Source organism: Vidua chalybeata, chromosome 3, assembly GCF_026979565.1.
Source record: "Vidua chalybeata isolate OUT-0048 chromosome 3, bVidCha1 merged haplotype, whole genome shotgun sequence".
In the NCBI taxonomy this organism is placed as follows: Eukaryota; Metazoa; Chordata; class Aves; order Passeriformes; family Viduidae; genus Vidua; species Vidua chalybeata.
The window spans coordinates 32,050,725-32,076,288 of NC_071532.1; the positions used below are offsets into that span (position 1 = coordinate 32,050,725).

At 41.5% G+C, this 25,564-nt stretch overlaps 1 protein-coding gene across 4 annotated transcripts in view; it reads right to left on the bottom strand.

Moving 5' to 3' along the window:
* Positions 1 to 981: 981 nt before the first annotated feature.
* CDC42BPA (CDC42 binding protein kinase alpha) overlaps positions 982 to 25,564 on the bottom strand; it is a 180,984-nt gene continuing 156,401 nt past the window's right edge. For 2 of the 4 annotated variants that reach the window (XM_053937395.1, XM_053937394.1), the window contains 8 exons: positions 24,130 to 24,227; positions 22,651 to 22,735; positions 20,386 to 20,509; positions 18,954 to 19,071; positions 7,880 to 7,997; positions 6,985 to 7,142; positions 5,728 to 5,841; positions 982 to 3,074 (listed from right to left, as the gene is read on the bottom strand). In XM_053937395.1, the coding sequence (XP_053793370.1) occupies positions 3,003 to 3,074; positions 5,728 to 5,841; positions 6,985 to 7,142; positions 7,880 to 7,997; positions 18,954 to 19,071; positions 20,386 to 20,509; positions 22,651 to 22,735; positions 24,130 to 24,227 (887 nt within the window). In that variant the 3' untranslated portion in view covers positions 982 to 3,002. Of the gene's footprint in view, positions 5,842 to 6,984; positions 7,143 to 7,879; positions 7,998 to 18,953; positions 19,072 to 20,385; positions 20,510 to 22,650; positions 22,736 to 24,129; positions 24,228 to 25,564 lie in introns of all 4 variants that reach the window. The other 2 variants (XM_053937397.1, XM_053937396.1) reach the window with 1 other exon arrangement.

Genomic DNA, 25,564 nt, shown 5'->3' on the forward strand with positions numbered 1-25,564 from the left:
ATGGTGCCTGGTCCTGGTAGGATTTGGAAGTGGAAGAATGCCCAGGCTGGCACTGCTGGCAGTGAGGGATGAGTAACAGCCCAGTCCTGTATTCCTGCTGCAGGGGGGTCACTGAAGCAGGTACCAAAGCTAGGACTTACCCCAGAATCACTGAGGTTGGAAAAGACCTCCAAGATCATCCCAACCAACCCTGAACCCAGCACTGCCTTGTTCACCATTAAACCATAACCTTAAGTGCCATATCCACACATCCTTTGAACACTTCCAGGTGACTCCACCTGAGCAGCTTGTTCCCATATTTCACAAGCCTTCCTGTGAAGAAAATTTTCCTAATATCTAATCTAAACTTCCTCAGGCCCAATGAGGCCTTTTCCAACATTACACCAACAGGGGAATAAATGAAGAGGAAGATGTACCAACACTTTGTAGTACGGGAGAAATTCCAGGCCGACTTGTGAGGAATGGGTGGATGACAGGAAAGGGTCAGGGCACATGCAAAACTTCACAGGTATTCTGAGATGTACTTAAAGGTGCATCAAGGCCAATGTGATGGTGGTAGCTCAGAACTAACTAACAATCCAGCTTCTAACACTAAGACAGATGAAATATTTGATGTGTAACTACAAATGAAGGAGGAACACTGACTACAACTGACTACAAAACTACTGACTACAACTACCTAACTACTTATTTCCTAGGTTATCACAGCTGAGCCAAGAAAAAGGTCAGGAAAACTTTAGTTCAATATAGCAAAGTATCCAGGGACTTTGATTTTGTATTTTTAAAAGGATCTGGTTATTTTTTCTGAAAGCTGTTAAAGGGAAATCGATTTTCTCATATACTCCTTTTCTTCCCACTGTGCACTTGTGCAAATGTGTTAAAACCAGCGTGTTGTATCTTCAGGAGCACCATCATTCCCCTTTCCATTTCCCCCTCAAAGCTTAATGGGGGAAGGTTGGAAAAAAAGACAGAACATCTACATTTCTAACAGTTCCCTGTTTTATTGCAATACATCAAAGTAGGTTAATATTAAGTGTGTTACCAACATAAAATATTGGTGGTAAGTCATTTTTACATTGTTGACTGTTCCACCTTAAATATTTCTGTGCAAAAGAATCTACATCATTGTTCTGTAGCAGAGAATCTCTTACAATGTCCCCTACAACACTGAGGGCATTAAACAAAAGAGTGAGAAGAGGCAAAAAGCAGAATCTTTCCCCCACACGCACACTTGTCAGCTTTTATACTCTAAAACAAAAAAGTGATTACATCTATGCCATGCAAAACTGTACAATAATATTACAATGAAAAACCTAAAAAACATATTTTAAAAATAAATGATATGAAACTGTCATACATAAAAAGGCAGGTATAGCAACACTGGTTTGTTTGTGGATTTCTTCCCTGTAGATGACTGTCTCAAATGGAGAATGAAAATAGGTTGTACTGAGCTGCGGCTGGAATGAGAGGAGTTGGAATTCAGACTGGAAAGCCTGCAGCAAAGTGGCCTCTGGGGGTGTTTATCAAATAAATTGTGAACACAAAGTGCACAGAAGGGTGCTAACACTTTGTGTTAGTGCAGAAATTGTCCCATTTCCTCCATGGAACTCATATTAACAAAAGAACCCACAGCAGGAATTGCTATGTGCCACTTTGATTCTCAGACTAAGGCTCAGGAGCTGTGGGTACTTGTACTGCAGTAAGTTTTACACTTAATGCATTAATTTAAAATTAAACAGCATTCATAAAACGGAAAAGAAAACTTTTTTCCACCCTAGAGCATGTTTGTCCTGTCATTCAGGGTCTGGCCATGCAATACAACACAGGGCCAGAATCTGTTTCTCTGTTAATAATCCAACTGTTCTGTTTGGAAGGGCTGACACACTGTGAACCAGTTAGGTGCAGTTCAACTACATTTCTATAAATAAACTATGCTTTTTGGACTTTTTTGGTATGGCAAGACCCTTAACTTCCCTCTGCCGTATACCTGAGAATAACACACCTGTGTTGTAACTTATCAGAATCAAATCAAAGAGAGAACATTCCTGACTCAGTTTTGAAACTCATTTAAATGGGCAAAATGCACATTCATAACAAGCCACAGCAATTAATGGAGGGGAAAAGAAGCAACTACTTCACCACAGTCTCAGGAATGTTTTTTGAAACCACCAGCTGTATTCTACAGGCCAAAGGCAAGAGAGAAGAGAGTACTGTAACCCTGCTTTTGGGTTTATGAAATGTGGAAGGAAGCCACATACCTGTGTGTGCACACGTGCAGGGGAAAACTATTTACCAAACCTATTCCATCCTATAACCTGGAATCCTTAGTAGCTGCCTGAATCTGTTCAGATCCTTGTTGCCATCAAAAGAGAGGAAAAAAAAGGCAAAACCCCAATAACCCATCTGTTCAAGCACTGTCAAAAATGCAAACAAACACTTTCAGTCTCAGCCAAAAGGAAAAAAAACAGCTAGATACACATCCTGCGTACAGAGAACGTGTGTCATGGTCAGGAATTCAGGGGGAGATTTTAAGCTCCCAGAACAAAACGCAGCCCTCGACTTGTGAAGTTGAAGTAGTGCTACAGTGCAAAGGAGCAAACATCAAACCTCAGATACAATTGCCTTGGAGATACCAGTCAAAAGTCTTACAGTTCAAATGACCAAGTTACTTTTCCTAGCCCAATGAGACTTTAGAAAGCTCAGCTGCAGTATGCATACCAACAAAAAGAGATGAGTGTGGTTTCAAACTGAGTCTGTAACCAAATGGTCCCCAAAATATATAAAACTATTTAAGTCCTAGGCCAATTTTTCTCTTTTCAAATAAGTGATGTGGTCATTTGCTTTTCAACTGAGAGAACAGTTGCTGTTTCTCTTCTGAAGAGACACGTATAAAAATGCACAGGACCAAACTGATGATTAAATATATCCTAGAGAAGACTGCTGAGGCTTAGACATTGTAGTGTACAAACCGTGTGGGCCTGTGGAGCTCTCATCCTCTGAACTTAGTGTTGGAACACAGCTGACCTATGCTCTGCCTGAAAATGCCAGGGGTTGGTATCAATAAATTGCAGGCACTGGAACGGAGCAAACACAGGGGTTTAGTCAATTTAATTGTTTGCTGTGTGGTGGCTCTTCAGGTTCCATTTTCAGATAGAGCTTTAGCACAACTGTGGAAAAAATAAAGTCCATGGAAAACGATCCTGTGACCCTCTCTAGGGGACTGCCATGCAGGCTGCTCTGTCTTCAATGACTACTGTTTAAATGCCTTCTCTCAACATCAAAATAAGATTATTATTTAAATACAACATACAGTAAATACAAAACTAGTCTGCAAAGGCTTTGAAAAGTGTGTGGACATGCTTCACCAAAACAAGGGAATTGTGGGGAAAAAGCAGTGGCTATACTTGAAGCAATATGCAGCCTTTAAAAAGAAGCTGATGTGGAATTTCAATAATGCAAATAACGCCCTGCCTATCTGTCCCTCAGAAATACACAAACTTTTCTGGGAGGAATTACTTTCAGATGCTTTGCTGTTTGCTAAAGCTTTTAATTTCAAATGCCAGGCTTGCAAAAATAATAGGTTTGAAGTGAAAACAAACAATACAACCAGCTTGCTACTCTGAAATACCCAAATAGGAGAGAGACGGGCTTTTGATATGATGGTTTCTACAATCATTGCTTGAATTCCTGTCCCAAAATAACACTGAATGAGCTTAAACTTGGATAAGCCTCTTGATTCAGAGTGAAAGAGAAATCTTACCTAGGAGACCCAGCATGATTAAATGGATTAGATGATCTGTGTCTTGTTCCCTATGTCACATTTAGATCATACCTGGAATTTACTGTACATGGTTTGAACTTACCTACAATTTCTATTAGGGAAGACAGAAACTGCAAAACTCCCAACACCTCTGTGTGGGTGAAACTCTACATAACTGTTGACTGCAAGAATACAGAATGGTTTAATGAGAGCCATAACAAGTTTCTGAAACCCACAAACCCCAATATTCTAAATACAAAAAGCCCTTATGTGTTTGAGTATGGTCATAGTATGAAGTCAGCAACAACACTACTGGGAAGAGAGGCTCATCCCGAATGAAAAGCACAATCTGCCTTGCTAACTAAGGAGAAGAGACATCTTCCTCTTACCATACATCTGTGTATCAGTTTTTCATTTATTCTGTCGACTGGGTGACCACTTCAGCTTTTTATTTATTTTTCCAGCTTCAGTGGGCTCTGCCTTCCACTGCAATACTTCCTGCCCTCCAACCTGCCCTGCTTTTGGAACCAAACAGCAGGTGAGCACATAGAAACAACTGCACATTGCACAAACTCACAGCACAGGTAGGGGGCAGAGGAAAACCAACCTTGCCAGTGCAGCAGTTGTGGGTCACCAGGCATCTCTGACTACCACAGTGTGAACAGTGTGAGGTCAGTCTTCAAGGTTCTTTGTTGCTACAGTGACAGTAAAGCCAGCCAGGGCCAGCTTTGGGCTAAGGGCACTCGTTTGGCTGATGTGTATTAGCAACCAGTATTTGGTAATGACAGTAAGAGTTTGCTGCTTAGGGATGGTCAAGGAGATGTGGAAGACTGCTCCCTTCTGAGCTAAACCTGCTCAAAGGCTGACCCAGGGAAACAGTTTTCCTGCTGAATCCAGCTGCATTGAACTCCCTTGCTGCCTGAAGGACCTCTCCTGTAGCTGCTGTAAGGCTCCAGCTCACAGGTGGTACGCACAGAACCAGGGCAGCCACTGGGCTGACCGGCACCCATGGCTGCTGGGACAGGGCCTTGCTGCCAACTGTCGTAGTTTCTGAAAAGGATAGGGACTATGAGGAAAACAGGAATTACAGCTTCAGTTCTGCTACGGCCAGAAGAAGAGAAGTGTTGTGAGAGCACTGCAGGGGCTGTCCCGGCAGTGCAGCGAGCGCTGCGCGCACGGTATCTCTGTCCTGTGGGAGGTTTTAGCCAGGCCTCCGAGTCTGTAAATCACCGAGCATGAAAACAGGGACAACACAAATCTTAAATTAAAGGCTTTCTTAAATAAGCATCCATCTTCTGCTGCATACACAATGCTTTTTTTCTTTGAATATATACATACGTATTTTACTCTAACATCTGCGTATTTATTTAAACTCTGTACTGTAGTAAAATATGCATCATTTTAATCAATAAGGATTTGCTGGCGACAATCAGATTGACATTCAAACGTGGTGGCTGAAAGCTTTTATGTGCCTCTGACATACTGATCATTCCCCATGGAGGGGAAGGGGTCTCTGTGCTACTTTTGTACAGTACAATGAGCTATTGTATGAAAACAAAATCCCTCTGAATTTTCTCTTGTTGACACTGGTCTGGTCTACTTATGCTACCTTTTGGGAAGTGGAAGGGGAGTGGGATAAATATGTCTTTAAAAATGAAGCAGCTGTAACCACAAAAATGAAACCAATACTAATACAAATCTACAGCATCTGGTATTTACCAACACCCTAGCTTTGCTCATTTGCTGCTGTCAGATCTGGGGAGCTGAGGCAATGCCAAACGGTACTGAAGGCGACCAGCTTTTACCTTCCTCTGTACCCCACTCCCAGATCATTTTCCGACAGGGAATGGGGAGGGTTAGGAGGATGAAGGTGAGAACTGGAGCAAGTGAAGGGGACAGCCATGGGGACAGCAAGCTGATGTGATGCCAAATCTGAATGCTGAAGCAGTTCATGAGTCCCAACTCACGTGGTCAGAGCTCTCAAGGGAGAGGCTCTTGGTCTTGTGAGGAGAAACCGGGCTGGGAGGGCTGCTGAGGTTGGAGCTGTTCGATGCCGTTGAGTGTCTTGGAGAGTCAGAGTCCTGCAGCCCAGAGACACACAAGAACACCGGTAAGTAACAGGATAGCAAGTTTGAGAGTGTCTCAACAACAGTGACTGGATTCAAAGGCCTCTGCAGATTTTGCTTGTGTCCAAAAACACTGAGGGACCTTTTCTGGTCACAGTTTCCAAGGAGACCCGAGATTAAGTGGTCAGGTCACTCTGCTTTCACCAGGCATAAGTGATACTGACATAAGGACACAACACCAGTGGGATTCTGGCAGTCTATGTGTTGCCAAGGGTTGCTTGGCCAGCAGAGTGTGCAGCTTCAGGCTGTCTGTGAAGCCACAACAGCTCCTGCCTTTTCACAGATTATGCTCTTGCACTAAAATGAGAAATCTTTGTGGCTCCATCACAGCTCGCTCTTGTATGTCAGCCCCAGGGTATCAGTTCAAACACCCTGTTGAGTTACTTGGATCTTCCAAAGTACAGCAGACTGCAACTCTGAGTCTGAATTTGGGCTGACAGCTGCCTTTCAGCTTCAGTTGGCAGGATATATCCAGTACCATGAAAAGCCTGTGTGACCTCTCATTTTCACACTCCTCGGTAAGGAAATGGGTTGGGGAAGTTTTGCAGGCCAGCTTCAGGTTGAACCCTCCCATGTAAAACATTCTTGGCTGGAGGGACTGAGTTTAGCACTAGGCAGGATTTCAGTCTTATCATAATGACAGTCTCGACTGCACAGAATAGAAATTATTAAATCCAGTTCCTGCTCTCAATGAAATTATAATTCTTAAATTACCTTGTTAACATCTGAGTACAAAATGTCTCCTGTGAAATAGTTGCCAAGATAGCTTATGAATCTTTGCACATAAAGGCCAAAAGGAATATCAGCACTTCAAGCTGTGATATGCCACTATTAAGCTGTTACTCTACTAGGCCTGTATTTGGGGGAGCCTTGCTACCCACACATCTCCAGGTAAGGAATGCAGAGAGCTTTTTCTGCATCTTAAATACCAGGACCAGCGTTGACACTTTGACCAAAGTTTGTTCTAGCTTGAAATACAGGAAATCCATCTCTCCACTGTCATTGACTCCCAAACTTGTAGCCAACCCCCTGCCACGATTGAACTGCCTCACCTTTATCTACACCCCTAAGGCTTCTCCTCCTCCTGCAGTCACTCACCTCTCGCTCGTAGTCCCTTGTGGGTGCATCGCTGCCCTGGTCCAGGCCCCCTGAGGACAGGGACCCGTCTGAGGGCGATGCCATGGGCTGGCGCTTTGCTCCGTAGCTCCCTCCCGAGAATTCCCTGCGCAAAGCACTGCCGTTCTGTGCAGACGATCCTACAACAGAGGAATCAAACTGATTCTGAAACTACAGACCCCACTCAACGCACCAGTAGCTTGTGCAACTGCTTCTCTGGCTAGTTCTGCTTTCCTGCAGCATGTCCCAAGCTCATGGCTTGCAGACTGTGTGGGCTTTTATTCTGGCTGCTGCAGTTCTTGTGGATTGTGCAGTCAGATTGTCCCTTGGCCATCTTACACCTGTCAGTGTAAGAACATTTTACCTAGTCACCGTGTTCCCGACAAAGATGGCAGTATAGAAACAGCTGTGGTGGCTGCCTAATTCCAGTGACCTCTTTCAATGCAATGCTGCTCTTCCATTCCAGCAGCCAGTTCTCTACTGCTTTATCTTTGCAATAGTGGCAAGAGAGGCATGGAGAGCTACACACAGCTCAGCAACAAAATTAATAACCATGGAGCTTGTGAACAACTTGCCACTGATTTAAAACACTTGAGCAGGATTAAAGCAGCCCCAGGGCTAAGAACGTAATTTGAATTCTAACATCAATTAAAAAAACTTGACAAATTACAAATGCGGGACTCTCAAAAGCACTACCTGCTTATTCACGTGCACCTTTGAAAACAAGACTAAAATGCTCTGCTGGCCCTTGGCAGCAACACAGTCAGCCATCACTTCGGAAAATCCTCATCCAGCATGGACAGAAGCAACTGCAGGCAGCCCTTTCCCCGAAACACTTGTGCCCAGCCCCCAAAGTAACAGAGCTCTGTTTGCTTACGTGCTGCTAACCCGCTGCTCGCACTCATGGATCGTCCTGGCTCCGTGCGGGATTTGGTGATCGATGGGATGCTGACGGAGCCACTGAACACCGTCCGGCTCTCCTGGGGCCGAAGGTTCTGAAATGCACACACACATGACACGTTCACTTATCCACTGCTAACTCAACCTTGTGATTCTGTGTTGTAAGGCCCCAAAACACATGAAACCCCCAACCTTACCAGAGCTGAGTATCTGGGCAGCAAGTCAGCAAAAATTGCAAAATAATATTCTGCAGTTTAGTGCAGAGACTGGCAGCACACACAACGCGGCAGTGAAGTGCTGAATTACATGGACATATGCAGGCAACTGAAAGAATACATGGAATAATTCCAGAATTTCCCTCAAAGGATGGCTTGCAAGCCTAATTAAGCTACTGTAGATATATTCAAGTTACACTGCATAACACCTTCCTTCTGAAGCTTCTAAGGATCTCATTACAATTTCTCTTTGATGCCATTGCTTGTGCCATGACTGTATAAGCTGATACAATATCCAGGTTAATCCCTAATGCTTGCAGAGTTATGAATAGATAGTGGATCAATCTGTATAGCAATTACTTATGAAATTCCAAAGGTGTTAACAGCATCCCTCCAAACCTACACTAGTTGAGCTAAAGTGAGAAGCAGCCTCCTGTTTCCAGCCTGTTCAAAGAGGAGGACCAGAGCACATGCCACTGTTTTCCTACATATTCTGATTATTGCTCCTGTTTTGAATCCTGAGAGTTCCAGTGTGATTTTCTAAATTATTCAGTTACTGGACTGAAGTGGTCCTTTACTGAGGAGATAAACCACAACTTCCCTACTTGATATGGTAGTTCCTCAAACACAAGTTGTCTTAAAAAGAGTACTTTGAAGGGAGTTCTGGGAGATTTTATTTTGCTTCTGTTAACCTAGAGCTGACCTTAGGGGAGAAGACTTCTCAGATTATTTAGCCCCTCCATCTGTGTATGAGCTGGCTTCCTAGCCCAGAGGGATTTGCCCATGTGTGTCATTTCAGCTCTGGCTAAATATGAGACCTCGTCCTGCTCATCAACAGAATGTGATTTGCACTATTAAGCCAATACCATTAACTGGGATTAGGTTCAGGGAACCTTCATAGATGCACAATGTGAAAGAAATGCAGGTATCTTTAAGAATTACTTCCTCTACCCTTACAGCCCGCCCCAGCAATAACTGTTTGTTTCTTCCTATTTAATTATTTCCCCATCCTCACAGTGAGAAGAAATAGCCATATATAAAACAACAGCTGCAATTGTACTGCTTCTTTAAACTAGGATGTTAACGGAAATTTCAGACCAGAACAAAGATTCTACCCCCACAAGGATATTCTCAGAGAACCCTTGTACTACCCATGTCTCTATCTATATTTTAAAATGGGTAATTAAATTGAGGTTTTGTAAGAAACAGATTTTATACAGGTCAGACTTCATCAGATAAATTTTACCAACCTGCTGCCAAATCCAGTCTTACAATGATCCTTGGAATCATTGCTCTGATAGGCCCCTTTGATCTTACAAGCAACTCTTGGCTTTTCATTCTTCTCCCAGGGTGCCAGAAATGGCTGATTTTTAATGTGCAGCAAGTAAGAATTAAAATATCTCATCTGTTCCCAGATCCCTTACAAACACCAACAAAAGAGAATCAGAGACCTTACCAATGAAAAAGCCCTTTTTACTTCTCCCTTCTTCCACTGCTGCACCATGAGGATTTATAACTAAATGCTTGAAACAGTCTCTTAAATTATTTGTGGGATTATATTCTGTCTCTTGCTTAGCCTCCCCTCTTTTTTTTTTTTTTTTTTTGTTTTTATACATGAATAACCAACCTACTTTGTAGTACAAAATACGGAGCTCCTGTTTTTCCCCCATGCCATAAACTGAGCTGCAGAGTTTGAGCATCCTGGCTGTACCTTACCACGGAGGATCACTTCCCTGACAATACACAAAGGAGCTGAGGGACTGAGGGATGAGTTACTGCTGTGTTTTGAGAAGGAAAGAAAAGCCAAGTGCAGCACTGGCTTTAGCATGTGTGCACTGGGTGTTAGTACACTGGGGCTGCAAGGCTGCTATAAACCTATAGAGGTTTGTTTTGCAAAGAGAACAATTATGTTTAATGATAAGGTGATTAACCTCCTTCAGAGTGACTGAGCAGACAACATACAGGCATCAGGGGAAGGAGGGAATGGGTGGGTGCACAAAAAAAGACTAATTTGTTTTAACAGTGTGCTCTAAAGATGATTATTTTTCGTGACCTCAGTTCGCAACGTCCATGTAATTCCTTGTAGAAAGTCTCTCCACAAAGCAAATGTTTCATTGTTCTTTGTTCTAAAAATAAAATAAGCACATGCCAGGGATGCTGGCATTTTGGACCAAACCTCCTGGAAGTGCTGTGCACATGATGCAGGAAGGGGATTCAAAGGAAAATAAATGGCAGTTATTAGCAATAGTTATAAAGCAGCACAACGCAGCAGGTTAAAAACACAGAAAACAAAAGGAAACCTGAGCTTGCTTTAGAGACAAAAACCCCTCATTTTGAGCAACAATTCAAATCCTAGTAGGAAAAATCATCCCCACTGCTGGACCAAATGGAGAAAGATGAAAGAAGTGGGGGCAAAAGCAGCAGCAGAGAAGCTGCTGCTGAGCAAAGTGTATCACAGGGAAACAGGGTGAGAGGCCCAGATTAGTTCAGAGCATCCCATTCCAGCTGGAGAATGGAGCTCTGGGTGCAATCGCTGCCAGAGTTACAAAGCCTCTGCTCCTTCTCCAGCTCCCTGGGCATCTTCTCCAGCACTGGGATGAGGGACAGGGTCTGACTGGACAGGTACAGCACCCACAGGAACTACTCTGCTTCTGTTTTTCTGTCCATTGTGCTGCTTGGTCTTGTTTTGGGGTTTGTTTTTGTTTTAAAGTACTGCTCTGTTCATCACACCATAAAACTCAGCTTTCAACTCTTCCATGAAATAATATGACAGACTCTAAAAGCCTACTTTAACAAGTCAATTTTCAACTCCGCCATGGATTCCATGCTGTCCTGGTTCCAATATCCAATCCTACCTGGGACCATGGCACCCTTCTTACACTAAAATCTCCAAACACAAAGGGAGGAGGGACAGACATGAAACCAAACTCACAGCGTGGCTTGCCATACAGCTTCCAGCACCTCTACCCTCAAGCCACAAAGCAGACAAACACTTTTCCTCACACAAGACTAAACCTCTAGTGCTCTAAGGAGCTAACAGGGCAGGATCTCAACACTGCAGGTTGCCCATTTCACTCTTTTCCCCTCCAGTTTATGCTAGGAGGCTGCAACATTAGGATGAAGGATGCTCCTAAAGAAAAAATTGAGAGTTATTGTCTGAAGCACCAGAAGTCATTCCTTACTGATCCCAGGGAGACTACTCACATGAGAAAGAGAAGGTAGAGAGGGTCACAGTCCGGTGATACATCGCTGCATATTAAACACAGACAATTGTATAGTACAGTTGGATTAAAATAACCCTGTTACAACCAGAACTGAAATACAGCTTCAGTGACCCTATAATGACCCTCTAGGACAGAAACAGCTTTCAATTCAACAACTTTTTTTTTTTTTTTTTTTTTTTTTTTTTTTTTTTTTTTTTTTTTTTTTGCATTTCAACAGAGCATTCCTCTCATGTATTAATGGCTGTGACAACTGGGACCTCACAGCAGTGACACATGACCATGCATGTAACCAGTCAAAGCTCAGCTGTGCAAATTGGTTTTGGAGCCATAAGGAGAAGATTTCTTCTCATTTCCTTATGTTTTTCTCCTGCATTTTTAAATTCTGTCTAGTGCTGGATGCAGGTATGTTTCCAAAACCCTCCCAGTGACAGGGCTCCAGCACAGCAGCCCAGAGGCACTCAAAGCAGCCTAGCAGTGAAGGTTTGCCAGAAACCAAGAGCAATGTTCCCATGACAGCAATGGGCATGGCCTGGACCCACACAAATCCTGAGCAAACAGCATCACACACATCTACCTATGGGTTATTCCTGATTTATCTGTCCCATGGAGAGCTGCAGCCCCCAGTATGGTACACAGCTGTGATGCACTACAGGTACCTGTGTGCCTGCTTCACTTTGGTTTGTATTTCTACAGGGCACAGCAACCCCCAGGTAGGCAGACCTGGATGCACAATGCAAGAAAAAAAGGAAAGACCACTTCCATCCTTCCAATCTACATTGCAACTGGAAGGATGCCTACAGAACAGCATCCTACCTCAGCCTCTGCCTAAAAGTACCAGAGTTAAGAGGATCTACATCAGCAAGTTGTCATCATCTTCAATTTTTATCCTGTTTCTACGTGTTCTAATTGCACTTATTTACTTTAACCTAGAAACTGCTTGAGGCACTAGCTGTGTCTGTCTCCTTCCACCTGTGGAAGGAGAAAATTCTCACATTCCACATGAATTCATCATAAACAAACAGCTTGAAATCTTGGTCCAACTCAGATCCAGAACCTCTTCCTAATTCAACCTGGTACGCAGCACTCTGACTGCTGGAGGATGAACACTGTGGAACAGAGAACTTATCATTCAAAATTCCCACATCCTTTCTAGTGATTAAAAATCTTATTCTCATAGCAAAAGGTTCAGCCCAAACTCTTCTTGTTTTTCTAAGGCCATGAAGTGTCTGTTTCTTGGTTTGTCAGAGCTGTGGGGAGACTCCAGCTGGTAGCAGAAAGTAAATTGTCTGGGATAAAAGGAAGTAGAGGGGTGAAGGAACAGCTTACAAGGGGTTTTCTCCCACGTTAATAGCCAGGCAAAAGAAAAACCACACAGTGTTAGTAGAATGAGCACCTGACTCAGCCGTTCATACCCTCAGAGTGACAAAGTCTGGAGTACCGAGGACAGAGCGTGGAGGCGGGGAAAATGCAGGGTTTATGGAATCATAAGAGAGGAATTTTTCAGCTGAATTAACAGTCATGTGGTAGATGTGCTCGAAGTTGCTCGGAGAGGAGATCAGACGGGAGTGATGATGAGGGAATTGATAAGGGGAACGCTGCTATCAAAGACAACAGAGAGAAAGCAATGAAGGATGGTTGTACAGGTTACACTGGCATCAGCAGTTCCACAAGAGCAGTGAAACACGGAGCAGGGACAGCAGACAGCAAACCCTGCTGGCTGTCAGCACACAGGGGCTGACACTACCACCCCCAGTCCTCTGAGCACCTTCCTGACACAGAGTCTGATGGGCCTGCTGCCCTTGCTGTTGGCTAAAACATTAGAAACAAATCAAACTTTTAACTCATTGGGAATCGATTCTAATATTTATTATTTTTTGATATTTCAAAGAGCACCACAGTTGTAAAAGGTGCATTACAGACAGTTGAGAAGCATCAGATCCCTGCCTTGAGGAGCTTACAATCTAAAATAGACATAACACAAACAAAGGAAGGTGAACACAGGTGAGGTGGTGTGGGGAGAAGAAAAGATGAGCATACACAGCAGTTAGAGATCGGTAAGAGATTTCCTTCTGTTATTCATGCATTTTAGCGATTCCATTAAAATCATCACCCGTACAACAAACAGAGAGTATTTCCAACAGGAGGGAACAGTGTTTTGACAGGGTGGGGACACAGGCTGTGTGGGAAGGTGAAGGAGTTAGTGTCAGACCACTGGGGTAAGTCTCTTTCTGCTGAGAGGTGACCAAGCCCATGTCCTGCTCTACCCTGGCTCAATCCCGACAGTGCCGAGGGGAGCCGACGCTGCCATCCCTGCAGAGGATTAGGCCCTTCCTCAGCACATAAGGTGTGAAAGCACTGGGAAATTCAAATGCTTGCAATAGGTCAGCTGAGCAGTGTGCTGCCAAAGCCTGACCTGAAGAAGGAGAGGGGAGGAATAACCCTGCAAATTAAACAGGAATGGTTTCTAACTCATCTCTATGGAATGTGCTAACACAAGTGCTCGTATAATTTAAAGTCCTCTAAATCCAGATTTAATGAAAGAGATTTTCAAGGCTTGGTTTCCCTCCCTGTGCCATCTGTACATGCTCAGTCAGCCTGCAGTGGGCTGGTTTCCTATGGACACCAGCAAACCAGAACACCGTTTCTCCTTTCCAACTTCTAAGTTCCTCTTCCCTTCGTCCAACTCATTTCATCTCCTTAAAACAGATATTTCTGAGTTAATTAGAAATGTTAGGACTTAAAATATAAAATATGGTAAAAATATAGCTTACCCCTCCACTAAACCTAAGGCACTACTTTTTGTATGTGGAACGTATTAAAGTCTGGAAGAACATTAAGTCACATCCCAATACATATTATATCAAACATTATTGTTACTGTTATCTTCATTTCAGCTGGTAAAATCCAACTTTTTAAAATACACGGTTATTATGAGGCTTTGCCTGTTAACCAAGACATCAATTACCACATTATGGCATATAAGACATAATATACATTAAATTGTTCTTAGTAACTTTAGCAGCATCTAAATATCAGTACAAGAAGCCACCATTCCAAAATGGTCCAGGACAGCAGACTTTGCTGACTTCTCTGCAGAGAACTGGTAGCAAAGCCAGCTACATTCCTAAATGCCAATAAGGGAGATATGACAGTGTCTAAAACTACAAGCTAAAAAGCAGAGGGTAGGCCAGCTGCAGATCATGAAAATATTTAGCCAGCATTCATGAATGTGAGAAAGCCACGATATGGCAACATTTTAAAAATGATACTCCATGGAACTTTCTCCATAGACTCCACCATTAGATGCATGCATGGGGGTCCCACTTTCTTTAAAGAATACCAAATATAGTTAAGTATTCATTTACTCTAAAAGTTTCTCAATTGAAACAAGCAAAGCTTCACACATCACCTAGAATGGAAGTAGAATGGCTCATGTATAATGAGGTCAAACTGAAGCATAATGTTCAAATATAATGGCAGTCAAGACCAGCTTTTGTATATAAAAATACTTAGGCATGCAGAATATGAAAGCAAAATCAATCCTGTACATCTGATGTACACAGAGAGGTGGTCTGTGCTGCAGTAAGTGCAGTTCCAGATTTCAGATCTTCACTACAAAGGAGCATCCACGATAAAGTGGCTTCAGGGGACAAGAGGGCAGAAGGGAGGCCAGACTGTACGGCCAGGTTAATTGGTGACAGGCTGCTAGGGAAGAAAAACATGTAAACAAATAAGTTTGGGGATACACTAACAGGAACGATTCCAAATTGTATAAAACAAGACAATGACCCAGATCCACATCAATAAAACACAAATATGTACTGATTACTGCTCTGCTAATAGGAGAGGCACTCTGGTTTCTCGTATGTTGCAGCCCACAAACTTGTGTGCCAAAGGCAGACTGTGAGTCCTCACCATGAAGAAAAGAAGGATGCAAATTTACAGTTGCCAGAAACCCCCTAAATCTGATTTCTCTCTGAGCCTTGGGCATGGCTCTGCCCTAACACCAGGGCTCTACTGAAGTCAAGGGTGGCTGTTCATGGAGAGAACAATGTGGGACTAGGCCACTTCCCACAAACACAGAGTGTCTGGTGCATACCAAGAAAACTGTAAAACACTGGAGAACAACACACAGAGAAAGCATCTCTCCCCCTCACATGGCTGCACCAGCAAGGGCAAACAAACAGAAATGTTGTACACAAACTGGTACCTGATTCAACACATCAGATTGTGCAAAAGGTTTTAAACACTCCCTTTATTCCAGTTACAACACAAATTAAACTCTCTACAGCTGGTCTTTTAAAAGACACTATTAAAACAGTGGCAGGCAGAGAGCAAGCAGGCTCTGCACCTACCAGGCCAGGCTTAGGGCAGCACAAGTGCAGGTCCCCTGCTGCCCACAGACACAGCCCAGCCACCCATCAAGGGCCATCACTACCAATTCTAACTCTGCTTCTCTCAGTTCTTGGCATTTCCCCTAAAAAAGGCAGTGGGGCTGAAGAGGTTAGTTTTTTTCTGACTCATACTGAATCTATGAAGTGAATATCTGTATATTACTGAATAAATATAAATACATACATATAATACATATAATTGTCATTTGCTTTATAAAGTTCACCCATGTGTGCTAGGTAAAAGCTGGGCTGAGCTGGCTCTTGAGCTTGTGACAATCTCATTCAACACAGAGATTAAAATATCTATTCTCTATTAGAAGCTATTTATACCTAAGGACCCTTTTGCCCATACAGCACTATACTGACTTCTGTGGAAGCTCAATGCTGGGTGCAATGTTTCTATTGGTAGATCCAGCCAAATTTGAAGGTGCTTAAATAAACCAGAAGAAACTGCTAATGAAAAGTCCCACACCACTCTTTTATGCACTTTCTGCATTGCAGTACTCCATAAAAAAAGAAGCTGTACTACCTAAAATAGTTCAAAGAAGAGAATTTGAGAAGACTATTAGCCTTGCACTGCTTGCTACCCCCTGCCTCAGCCCCAAAAATGTATTTTACCATTCACTTCCACAAACAAGAACAGGCATTCCCAAAGTAAAGTGCTGCAATCTTTCCCAAAGTTTGTTAAAAATAAATACTTTCTCTTCTGAACCACACTATATTAAAAAATACAAAGAAGATGTTCCAGCTGCAAAACTAGGACACAATCTTAGCAGCACAGAAACCCCCCTGTTTTTTCACCTTTTGGGAATAAGGTATGCAACTGGTGAAATAATTCCATGTCCTGGAAAAGGAACCACCTTACAGATGAACTGTACACAGGACTGGTTGATTATTCTTTACCTTGTGTACTGATTCTCCAGGAAACATTGTCTGTTTCCATGCCCTCATCTGATTCTAAATTTCTTTCCAATAAAACATTAGACTCTATACATAACCTCAAATGCCCACACAACTCCCTTGTCTTCTATTTTTGTGCCCGAGAAACAAAGTTCTTAGTCTGGAATTGATTAAATGGAAACTCAGTCCAGGCAAATACTTTACAGTAAGCTGTTGGAAAAGAAAAAGCTGCCTGAAGTTGCTCTTGACAGAACATTTATTTCCTAATTTCAAGTTACATTTTCAAATTCACACACTTTTCAAGTCCCATGCTTGATGCAGTTCTGCACCAATTAAGTTAAGAATACAAACACAACATGACATTGCAAGGAACCAATAGAAAAATACACAACAAATTTGCTTTGTCTTGCAGTGACATCCCCCAGCATTAAGACTGATACTTACTTGCAAAAAGGTTTTAATAATAACTTTTAAAAAAGAAGCTGCAGCAGTGGTTGCATATTATACACATTTTCTAATTCTTCTCACCACTTTTAAGTGTTGAAAGTGACTCATTAATTTTTTTCAAAGCATCATATTGATTGGTAATAGCACAGTACCAGTCCTAACTTGAAACAGGACCTGTGAGCTAATACAAGGCAAGTGCAATTAGAATGGGTTCAAAGCTGAAAGCCATTGAGAGATGACATTATTGAAGAAATGATAAAAAATCCCCTTCTATTGATAGAATCATTCTTTGTTTTACACTTGTCAGATGTGGGGCTTGATTAAGAGTCCTTGCAGCTTTTGAGCCAAGAACTTTCAATTATTGATGGTGTGACACAGGATGACTTCTGCTCTACCTACAGAGGTAGCAGATTACTTTCTCTGCTTGAGAAGAGCCACGAGTATTTTAAAGAACTTACCAGAAATGGAGAAATGAAGAAAGGCTCTGATCTACATCCTGCCCTGAAGCAAGTGATCATTCTCTGTCTAACATTAGACACATGCAATCTTGTATCCAGGTAAGAGAAACATATCTGCCAACAACTCTTGGATTTGTCATGTGTTCTCTCGGAACATTCCTTCCTTATTTGCTCATTTATAAAAAGGATTATAATTTATAAAAATACACACATACAGTACTGATTTTTTTCTCATTACAATGAATATATTTGTTATTGAGAGGCTTCTCAGAGTGTGTCTAATACGAGCTTTAAAATAAATCAAAATGCAGACTTTACAGTCAAGTGCAAAATAAAAGTACCATTTGCTTCAGAAGTGAGGTAAAATGAGTATCCAAAGACCAGAGATTGGACTCCTAAACTCCTGCAACTGCATGTTGAGCTTTACTTTCTAGTCTTATTTTTGTTTCCTTTGCACTTTTCGGCATCAGAAAATCCCAATTCAGCATCTACTTCCTGCTTCCTGCACAAACTCCAAGTAGTAACAATGATCATTTTAGACAGCAGATCTGTGCTAATGCCTGAGTGTTATGCTGGAACAAATTTAATCTGTTTTTATCGTAACAACTCATCTTTCTTACAGTGCTAATTAGCTTTTTCTGAATCACATCTGTGTCACCATGGATGTGCTTAGAAAACAATACAGAACACATAAACACATAAAAGATGCTCAAGATAGCTTGAAGCAAGCAGTATGGTACTTCTTTATGAGCAAAGTATCAATTAGTCTTTGCTCACCACAGATTTCAGTAACTTCTTCCTACATGAAATTTTATGGTAATGAACATGTGCTATTACATGTTTTCTTTTTCCATTTTTCAACTTAAAAGGTTAGTTTTTATGCAAGAAGTTCTGTTTCACTGAGACTACTTAATTTGGAGAAAACAGGAAAGGCTGGCATGCATGTTTGGCATGGAAGGAAATTTGAGCAGTAAACACTATTGAATTGCTACAGGAAAACAGGCTGTAAAGAAATAGGCTAAGTTGGTGCTACAGATGGGAGGAGAAAAAAGAAACTGAACTAAAGTTCACCAAGAAAGGAATTTCTCTTTCCATACCCACAAGAGCACAGGCTCAAATCATGTCAATTTTGCCCCTTCATATGGGTCATAAAAATTATCATCAACACTGTAACCTGTCTTAAAACTCCAGAGGTATCAGTCACTCCTCTTCCTCCTCTACTCAATGTCTGTCATGCTCTTTGCTTAAATTTTATTACATACAGCAGAGCATTTTTAGCTCCATTCCCCTCGTTACACTGCTCCTGATAGGAAACACGTCACTGATTATACATTAAAATTGCACTTGTTTTACTCTCACTTATTTGCAGCCTCTGCAGCAGTCAGTCACTCTCACATGTCCTTTTGTACTTACCATTGGGAGGTCTTTGAGAATCTGTATGCCATCTCCTGGACCCATATGTGCTATGTGGTTAAAATTAGTTGGGTTAGAAATTAACTTATTTCTCATTTCTGGATCACGTAGCATCTCCCTGGAAGAGAAGATACTTTGTTTAGGTATTTCCTTCGAGGTGAGGATGGGCATTTATAAAACACTTACAGCTTTGATCATCAGCTATTTCCAAATGGAAATTAACCAGTCTTTTCCAACCTAAACAATTCCATGAGTCTATGACTCTATTTAACCATGCTAACAGTGATAAATCCCTGCTGTCAGTGGAGAAGGTTCCAGCCTGAAGAGAGGCCAAGGGGCCAGGATAAAAGAATGCTGTTTGCAGCTTAACAGCCCATGCCCAGTAGTTACTAACATTCACAGAATGATCTGATAAAAAGCTCTGTAAGATGAGTAAAAACCAAACTTACTTGTGATATATTACAAAGTAGAGATGAAAATGAAGTATAAATTATGAAAATAGAATTAAAATAATACTGCAGTACCTTTCTCAGTGTGTGGTCAGAATTAAAAGCTCTTCAAAATGGCAAGGATGCATTTCAGAACTCAGAATAAATAAAATTTTAAGAGACTAAATGTCAATCAACTTAGAAAAGGCAAGAACAAGAAATGGAATTTTATCTCCACTGCATACACTTGTTACTTTCCTTAGAGCCAAAAAGAAAGACAAACTGGGAGCAAACCAAGGGTATAAGATGCTGGAAAATAGAAAAATGAAATACTCAGTTCTTGAAGTGTGGCTTAGCACAGTAGCAGGTCACTTCTAGTGAGTGACAGCAAATGGTCAATAACATCCTCTGCAAACACTGCCAGTAGTGCGGACCTGTTTTTGTTGCCATTTAGGGAAGTATTTGTAACCTGCTAAACACTCCCTTCAGAAATACACCCTGAAGTCCTTTGTCCCCTGAAGAGGTGAATTTTGTGAGCTTTATATAAACTCTATGTAGTTAAATCTATAAGTCAAAGAAACAGATGTTCTGGAATACTGCTGAGAGGAAAATCTCCTTCAGAAAGAAAAGCAGAACCAGAGTCTGAGAATAATTAATCCAAATGCATAGTTAGCAAAGTAATCTCCTTTTGCAAAGTGTTTATTGGAGAACTGGATATATACACAGTGCATGTGCACACCTATGCACCTGCATACATTATGTGGAGGCATGCATTCCAAATTACAGCTGTTTCATACAATTCATCTGAACTAATTGTGCATCCAGTGCATATCCATGTCCAAACCGGAACTGACACAAGTTAAACTGAGGATTAACAGGGTAGAGACAGGAACCCCTGAATGGCCATTCCAGAAAGCCACACATGAAGCACAACACTGGCATCAGTCAGTGTCCATCAGGGCCTACAGGCATGGACAGAGGACAAGTACAGGTGGAATACCGACCTCCTCTGCTGCATCCTCTCCTCCTCGGGCACGCGGAAGGAGTAGCGCCGCTTGTTGTTGATGTTCCGAACCATCTGCTTCCGGCTGTTGTCTGATGTCTCAGGCACCACCAGCTCATCCCCCTCTGAAACCAGCACAAAGATGGGGATGCAGTGGTGCAGCTCCTTAGCTATCCATGGAATTAAGAGTTTCAACACTCTACCTCTGCTCTGCTAGTGCAGGACACCACCCCTTCCCCATCAAACCTGAACAAATGTTATTTGGTTTATGGGTTTCCTTGGCCACTATCTACTATTCTGTTATGTAGCAACAGTCAGCCCTTCTTCACACACGAGCTGCCACACCTGTGTTCTCAAAACACCACTGATGCGTTCTTTGAAATAAACGTTTTGGTGGGCAGGCGTCGGAACCCAAGGTGTCCCTCAGACACTCTTGGATGTTCTGGGCCCAGGGCAGAAGCCTCTGAGACCCTGGCAGGCGGCCAGGGACCCCTGTGGTCTTGAGCTTGACCCATGGAACAATTTACCAACCTTGCAGGAAGAACAAGAAATCACAAAAGTTTAGATATTATAATAGAAGTAGTCACAAAGTGAAAGGTAAGATTTTTGAGTGCTGTACAGGGGGGTTTTAGGCCTTGTACAGGGGGGGTCTGAGTTTTGTACACGGGGGTCAGAGGTTCTAAGATGGAGGGATTTGGGCGTGCCCTGTCCTCCTTCTTTCTTCCTCCTATTCTCCATGTTCTTGGTGGTGTTGGCACTCACAGATTGGTTTAGAGTAGAAAGTCACTGTTCAACATAGGTAGTAGGCATTGGGAAAAAACTATAAACACCTAATACGTAATGTGTGATATAAAAGATGGCACCAGCCCCTCGGGGAGGGGAGACGGGGACAGCCAGAGACGGGGACAGACAGAGTCAGGGACAATGTCAGGGAGTCTGTGTGCCTTGAGATAATATGCAATAAACTGCCTTGAGACCGGACGACTGAAGACTACTGAGTCTTTCTTTGAAGGCACGGGTTGGAGGAGAGACTTTACCACCATCCGGAGTCACCCAAATCCGGGGAAGACTCCGGCAGGCAGGAAGGGAATCTGAGTCTTGTCTCAAAATTCCCACTGAAAATCACTAGAACAGTCTTGTTCTGCCAACTGTCTGGAAACTGAATGCAAGATTCTCTTTCGTTCATTCCCTGCTCCAAAGAGAACACTGCTTTTGAAATGTTTGAACATTGATGTATTTTGATGCAACTGTGGGAAAAGGGAAGATTTTTTTTCCATGTGTGAACATCTGGCCAAGGGATCTTTATTGAAGACATGAAAAGGAAAACAGTGATCATCACACAACAGCTGTGTGACTTTGAATGAACATTGCAACTGCCCTGTCTTGTTTTCTATACATGGAGACTAAAGTGACACTTAATAAGCTCACTACTCACTGACAAAACAGTTTTTGTGTGGAACTCAAATCTCTTCTTTCCTTAAGATCAACTCTAATGTTCAGTCTTTATTAGACTTGAAAAGTCTCTATACATACTTCCAGCGTATTTCTCCTCTCTACCACTGCCATTCCTTTCGTACTAATTTGCTGGCAATTTAAATAAGCACTGAAACAGTGCCAGCAGTAGTGCATTTTTCTGGAGTGTTCATTCCCACTGTTTTCAGAAAGTTGTTAACAAAAATTTATAGCATTTGGTTTTTGAAACAGAGCACATCCCCTCTTCACCTAAGAGGTTAAACCAAAGTTTAAGGAAATTCCTCAGGAGTATGCTTATGAAATAGGCTCTAAAAAGTAAAAAAAACAAAAAGTCAGAATGATTTGTAACAAAAATAGATTTTTGAAGCTAAAATTGTGGCACACAGTCATAGCTGGCCCTAATAACAAGTTACAAATACACTGTATTACTTTAAAATGTTTGGGAAACATTTGTTTTGATTAAATATAATATTAATCTAGTGCTGCCAAAATGACTATTTAAGTCTTTAATTGTGCAGGCTTTTTTAGGCAGCGTTCTGGCAGGTGATCCCACATTTGGAGGGAGTGTCCAGTCACTCTAGTTTCTAGTTCCAGTCTTCACTGAATATTCATAAGGGGAAAAAAAAAGTTCAGAGAGGAGACAGCATTGAAATAACTGTGGAATTCATAAGCTTTGGTTTTTTCCCAAGTTAACAAGCACACAGACATTTAAGAAATTCCTTTATGCACAGATACAGATAAACACTTTCTAAACAAAAATGTGCATTATGAAAATTGGCTTCTCTTTACTTACCTGCCATTTTGTTTTTGAAATATATTAATCTGACTGTCTCCAGGCCTAAAAGGTTTAGTGATCCTTCTGTATTCAGGGGTCGTACCTGAAACAAGGAAAAACAGTCCTTGTAACACTCTCAAGAGTAACAATTCCAAGTCATTAAAGCCACAAAGAAGAGTTCAAAAGAATTTTAAACTCTTTTTTTGAGAATGAGTACAGAGGGGGATGCCTAAAATTCCACTTCAAGACACAGGCTTAACACCATTCCTCCCAGCATTTAAATGAATAGTTGTCTTAGAAGTTCACTTCATATATCAACTCATTTTTTTCTATTAGATGTACAAAGCAATAAGATGAGCTTTTACTTTGTGTTAGTACCATGTCACAATAATGCTCTGCGGCTTGATAAGAGGACACACAGACTGCTAAAACCTACTGGTATTTGTGATTTCGAACATAAAAATGAAAGAAGCATTCTACACTCTGTAAATTGTGTTAGAAACAGACTCTTCATAATAAATGGCCATTTTTGAGACTCCTGAGTGTAGAAATTTTGTTTGCTGAAAGTAGCTTCATCCATTAAAAGGGAATCCTTGAGCCAAATATTATTCAAAGTACTAAATCACATTCTACTGTGGAGGAAAAAAAAAATGCTCGAACTGCTTAATAACTCGGAAGTTTAGACACCAGAAAGAACTTCCCCATAAAAGTCCAGATTGGTCTCTCTTCAAGATGGTTATTAGCTGAGCACCTTGATCTTTGCATTATGTATCCTCACAGCACTGCCAGAATATCCTGGTCTGCATCTGGCACGTGGGAAATTGATATGCAGAGACTGAATGACCAACACAAGACCACAGGGGCAATGTCCTGCAGCTCTGTGTCATTGGAATGCCAGTAAAGGAATTGTGTTGACCCTGATACAAAAGCTGGAGTCAGTCTAAACCACAGGGAAAAAAACTGACTTTTTTCTTTCCAAATACAGCGGAGCAAACACCTTCGAAATACCCAAGGAAGTGTCAGTTTTCAGAAACATCTTCCTTTTGATAAGAGATCCAAACTGACATCATCCTGTTCTTGGTGTTCCTACTGGTTGAAACAAAATGTTCTAACCCTATCTACACTATGCAGCAAGAGATGGAGACAGATTTTTGAAGGCCTGTGTAATTATCTTAACATCCACCATCCTCTGGTAATAATCACAATAGTTCCCAATGAAGCCATATGTAATTAATGCCAATTAATTCCTCTCATTATTGCAACAGTATGAGTAAATCTAACATAGCCATATGCTCCAGATTGACCATTCATCTAAAACAGTGCAACCACATCAAAAACACATTTTCTATCTTCTATTTCCAACAAAAATGCAGTAGTTTCTTTGCAGTAGCTCTTCTTTTAATTCAATTATGTTTCCACAAGCAGTTTTAATGATGGCTTCTAAAGCAGTATTGGGTCTAGACATATTCCTTGGCCCATACTGAAATGGGAAGTTACCTTTTTGAGAGGAATAGTTTGAATCCACTCCATGGAGTTCACGTCGAAGATATCAATTGCATTTTCACTGTACACAGAGAGGTATGGTGCATTGTAACCTGGGAGGGAACGATGAGGAATTGTGTCATGTGCTTTTGGACATGGCCCAAAATAGACAATTTCTTACAGTTTAACCGTATTTATTTAAGAAAGCAAAACCAGTGCTCCACAATCCAGCAACAAGCTTTGAAAAATGTGCTTTAACTCAAAAATGACCAAGAAATTTATTCTGAAGGCAAACCAGCACCACCCAAAAAATTACAACCCTCCATGACTTTTCTTTTAACTTTGCTGAAAACCTAACTACTCTCTGAATGGTAAGACATTAAGGTTTACTCTGCCGAATACTGATGTATTTCAAAGGTTTTTTCCTCCTAAAAGCCTCATTTTTAATAAGAGCTCGCATATTGTAAATGATGTGACAGGAAAATACTCTGCTCTATTTAATAACTGTCACTTGAATGAACTGAGCTCTGAGTTTTTGGACTTTGCACTAAATGAGCATCACTTGGAACTAAGCACCATGACACAGTCATAAAAGTCACGTTTCCTTAACTTTAATTCTCTCTTCTCATTTTCTGGATTGTAAAGAGAAATCTTCTGCTACTTATCTGGCACATTTCCCCAGGATGAAATTTGTTTCACTGGGACCACTTCTAAAGGAGAATTCATTATTTCCATGTCGGCAACAAGACTGCCACAGTCTGCCAAGACTAACAACAGCATCCAAGTTGTGTTTAAATGTAACAGCTTTCGCTATAAAATACACCTCCATTCTGAGTTGGAGTCATATCAAATCACTTAATTTCAGGCAATCAAAAAACTGTCACAAATAACAATGCAAGTATAGATGAACTATGTGTGAAAAATACACATTTTTCAATCTATCATATAGCCTTTTGTTTTGATTCATTCATTGTCTTGAGTCCACTTTAATAATCAATTGTGTAAAATTGCTTGAAATCCAGAAGTCGCAAACACCCTGTACATGTTGCTCCCTCTATACCCAGAAGGGCCTTCACTCAAAAAAGGTGAAATACTCCTCCCCTTTCCAGTGTGACTGGACTGCTGCCAGAGTGAGGTAAGAAGGCAGACTGTTCTAAAAATCAACACAGAATTGGGCTTATTCACTACTCTGAGTGCAGATTTGGCTAATCTTTATCTGCATTCAGAAAGATTTTAAAAAGAAGAAGATAGACATTCAGGTTTTTTTTTTTTTTCCCTTGAAACTGTCAAAGAGATAAAGCCCCAGTGTTGAAATAAGGTGCTATAAATGTTTAACAGACCTTGGTGGAAATGAAAATCTTGAAAAATTACAGTAGTTTTCCTTAAGGTTATGAAATATATTTTTTATATTGCCTCCTATGCACTGTATTTTGGAAGGGGAGAGAGGGAC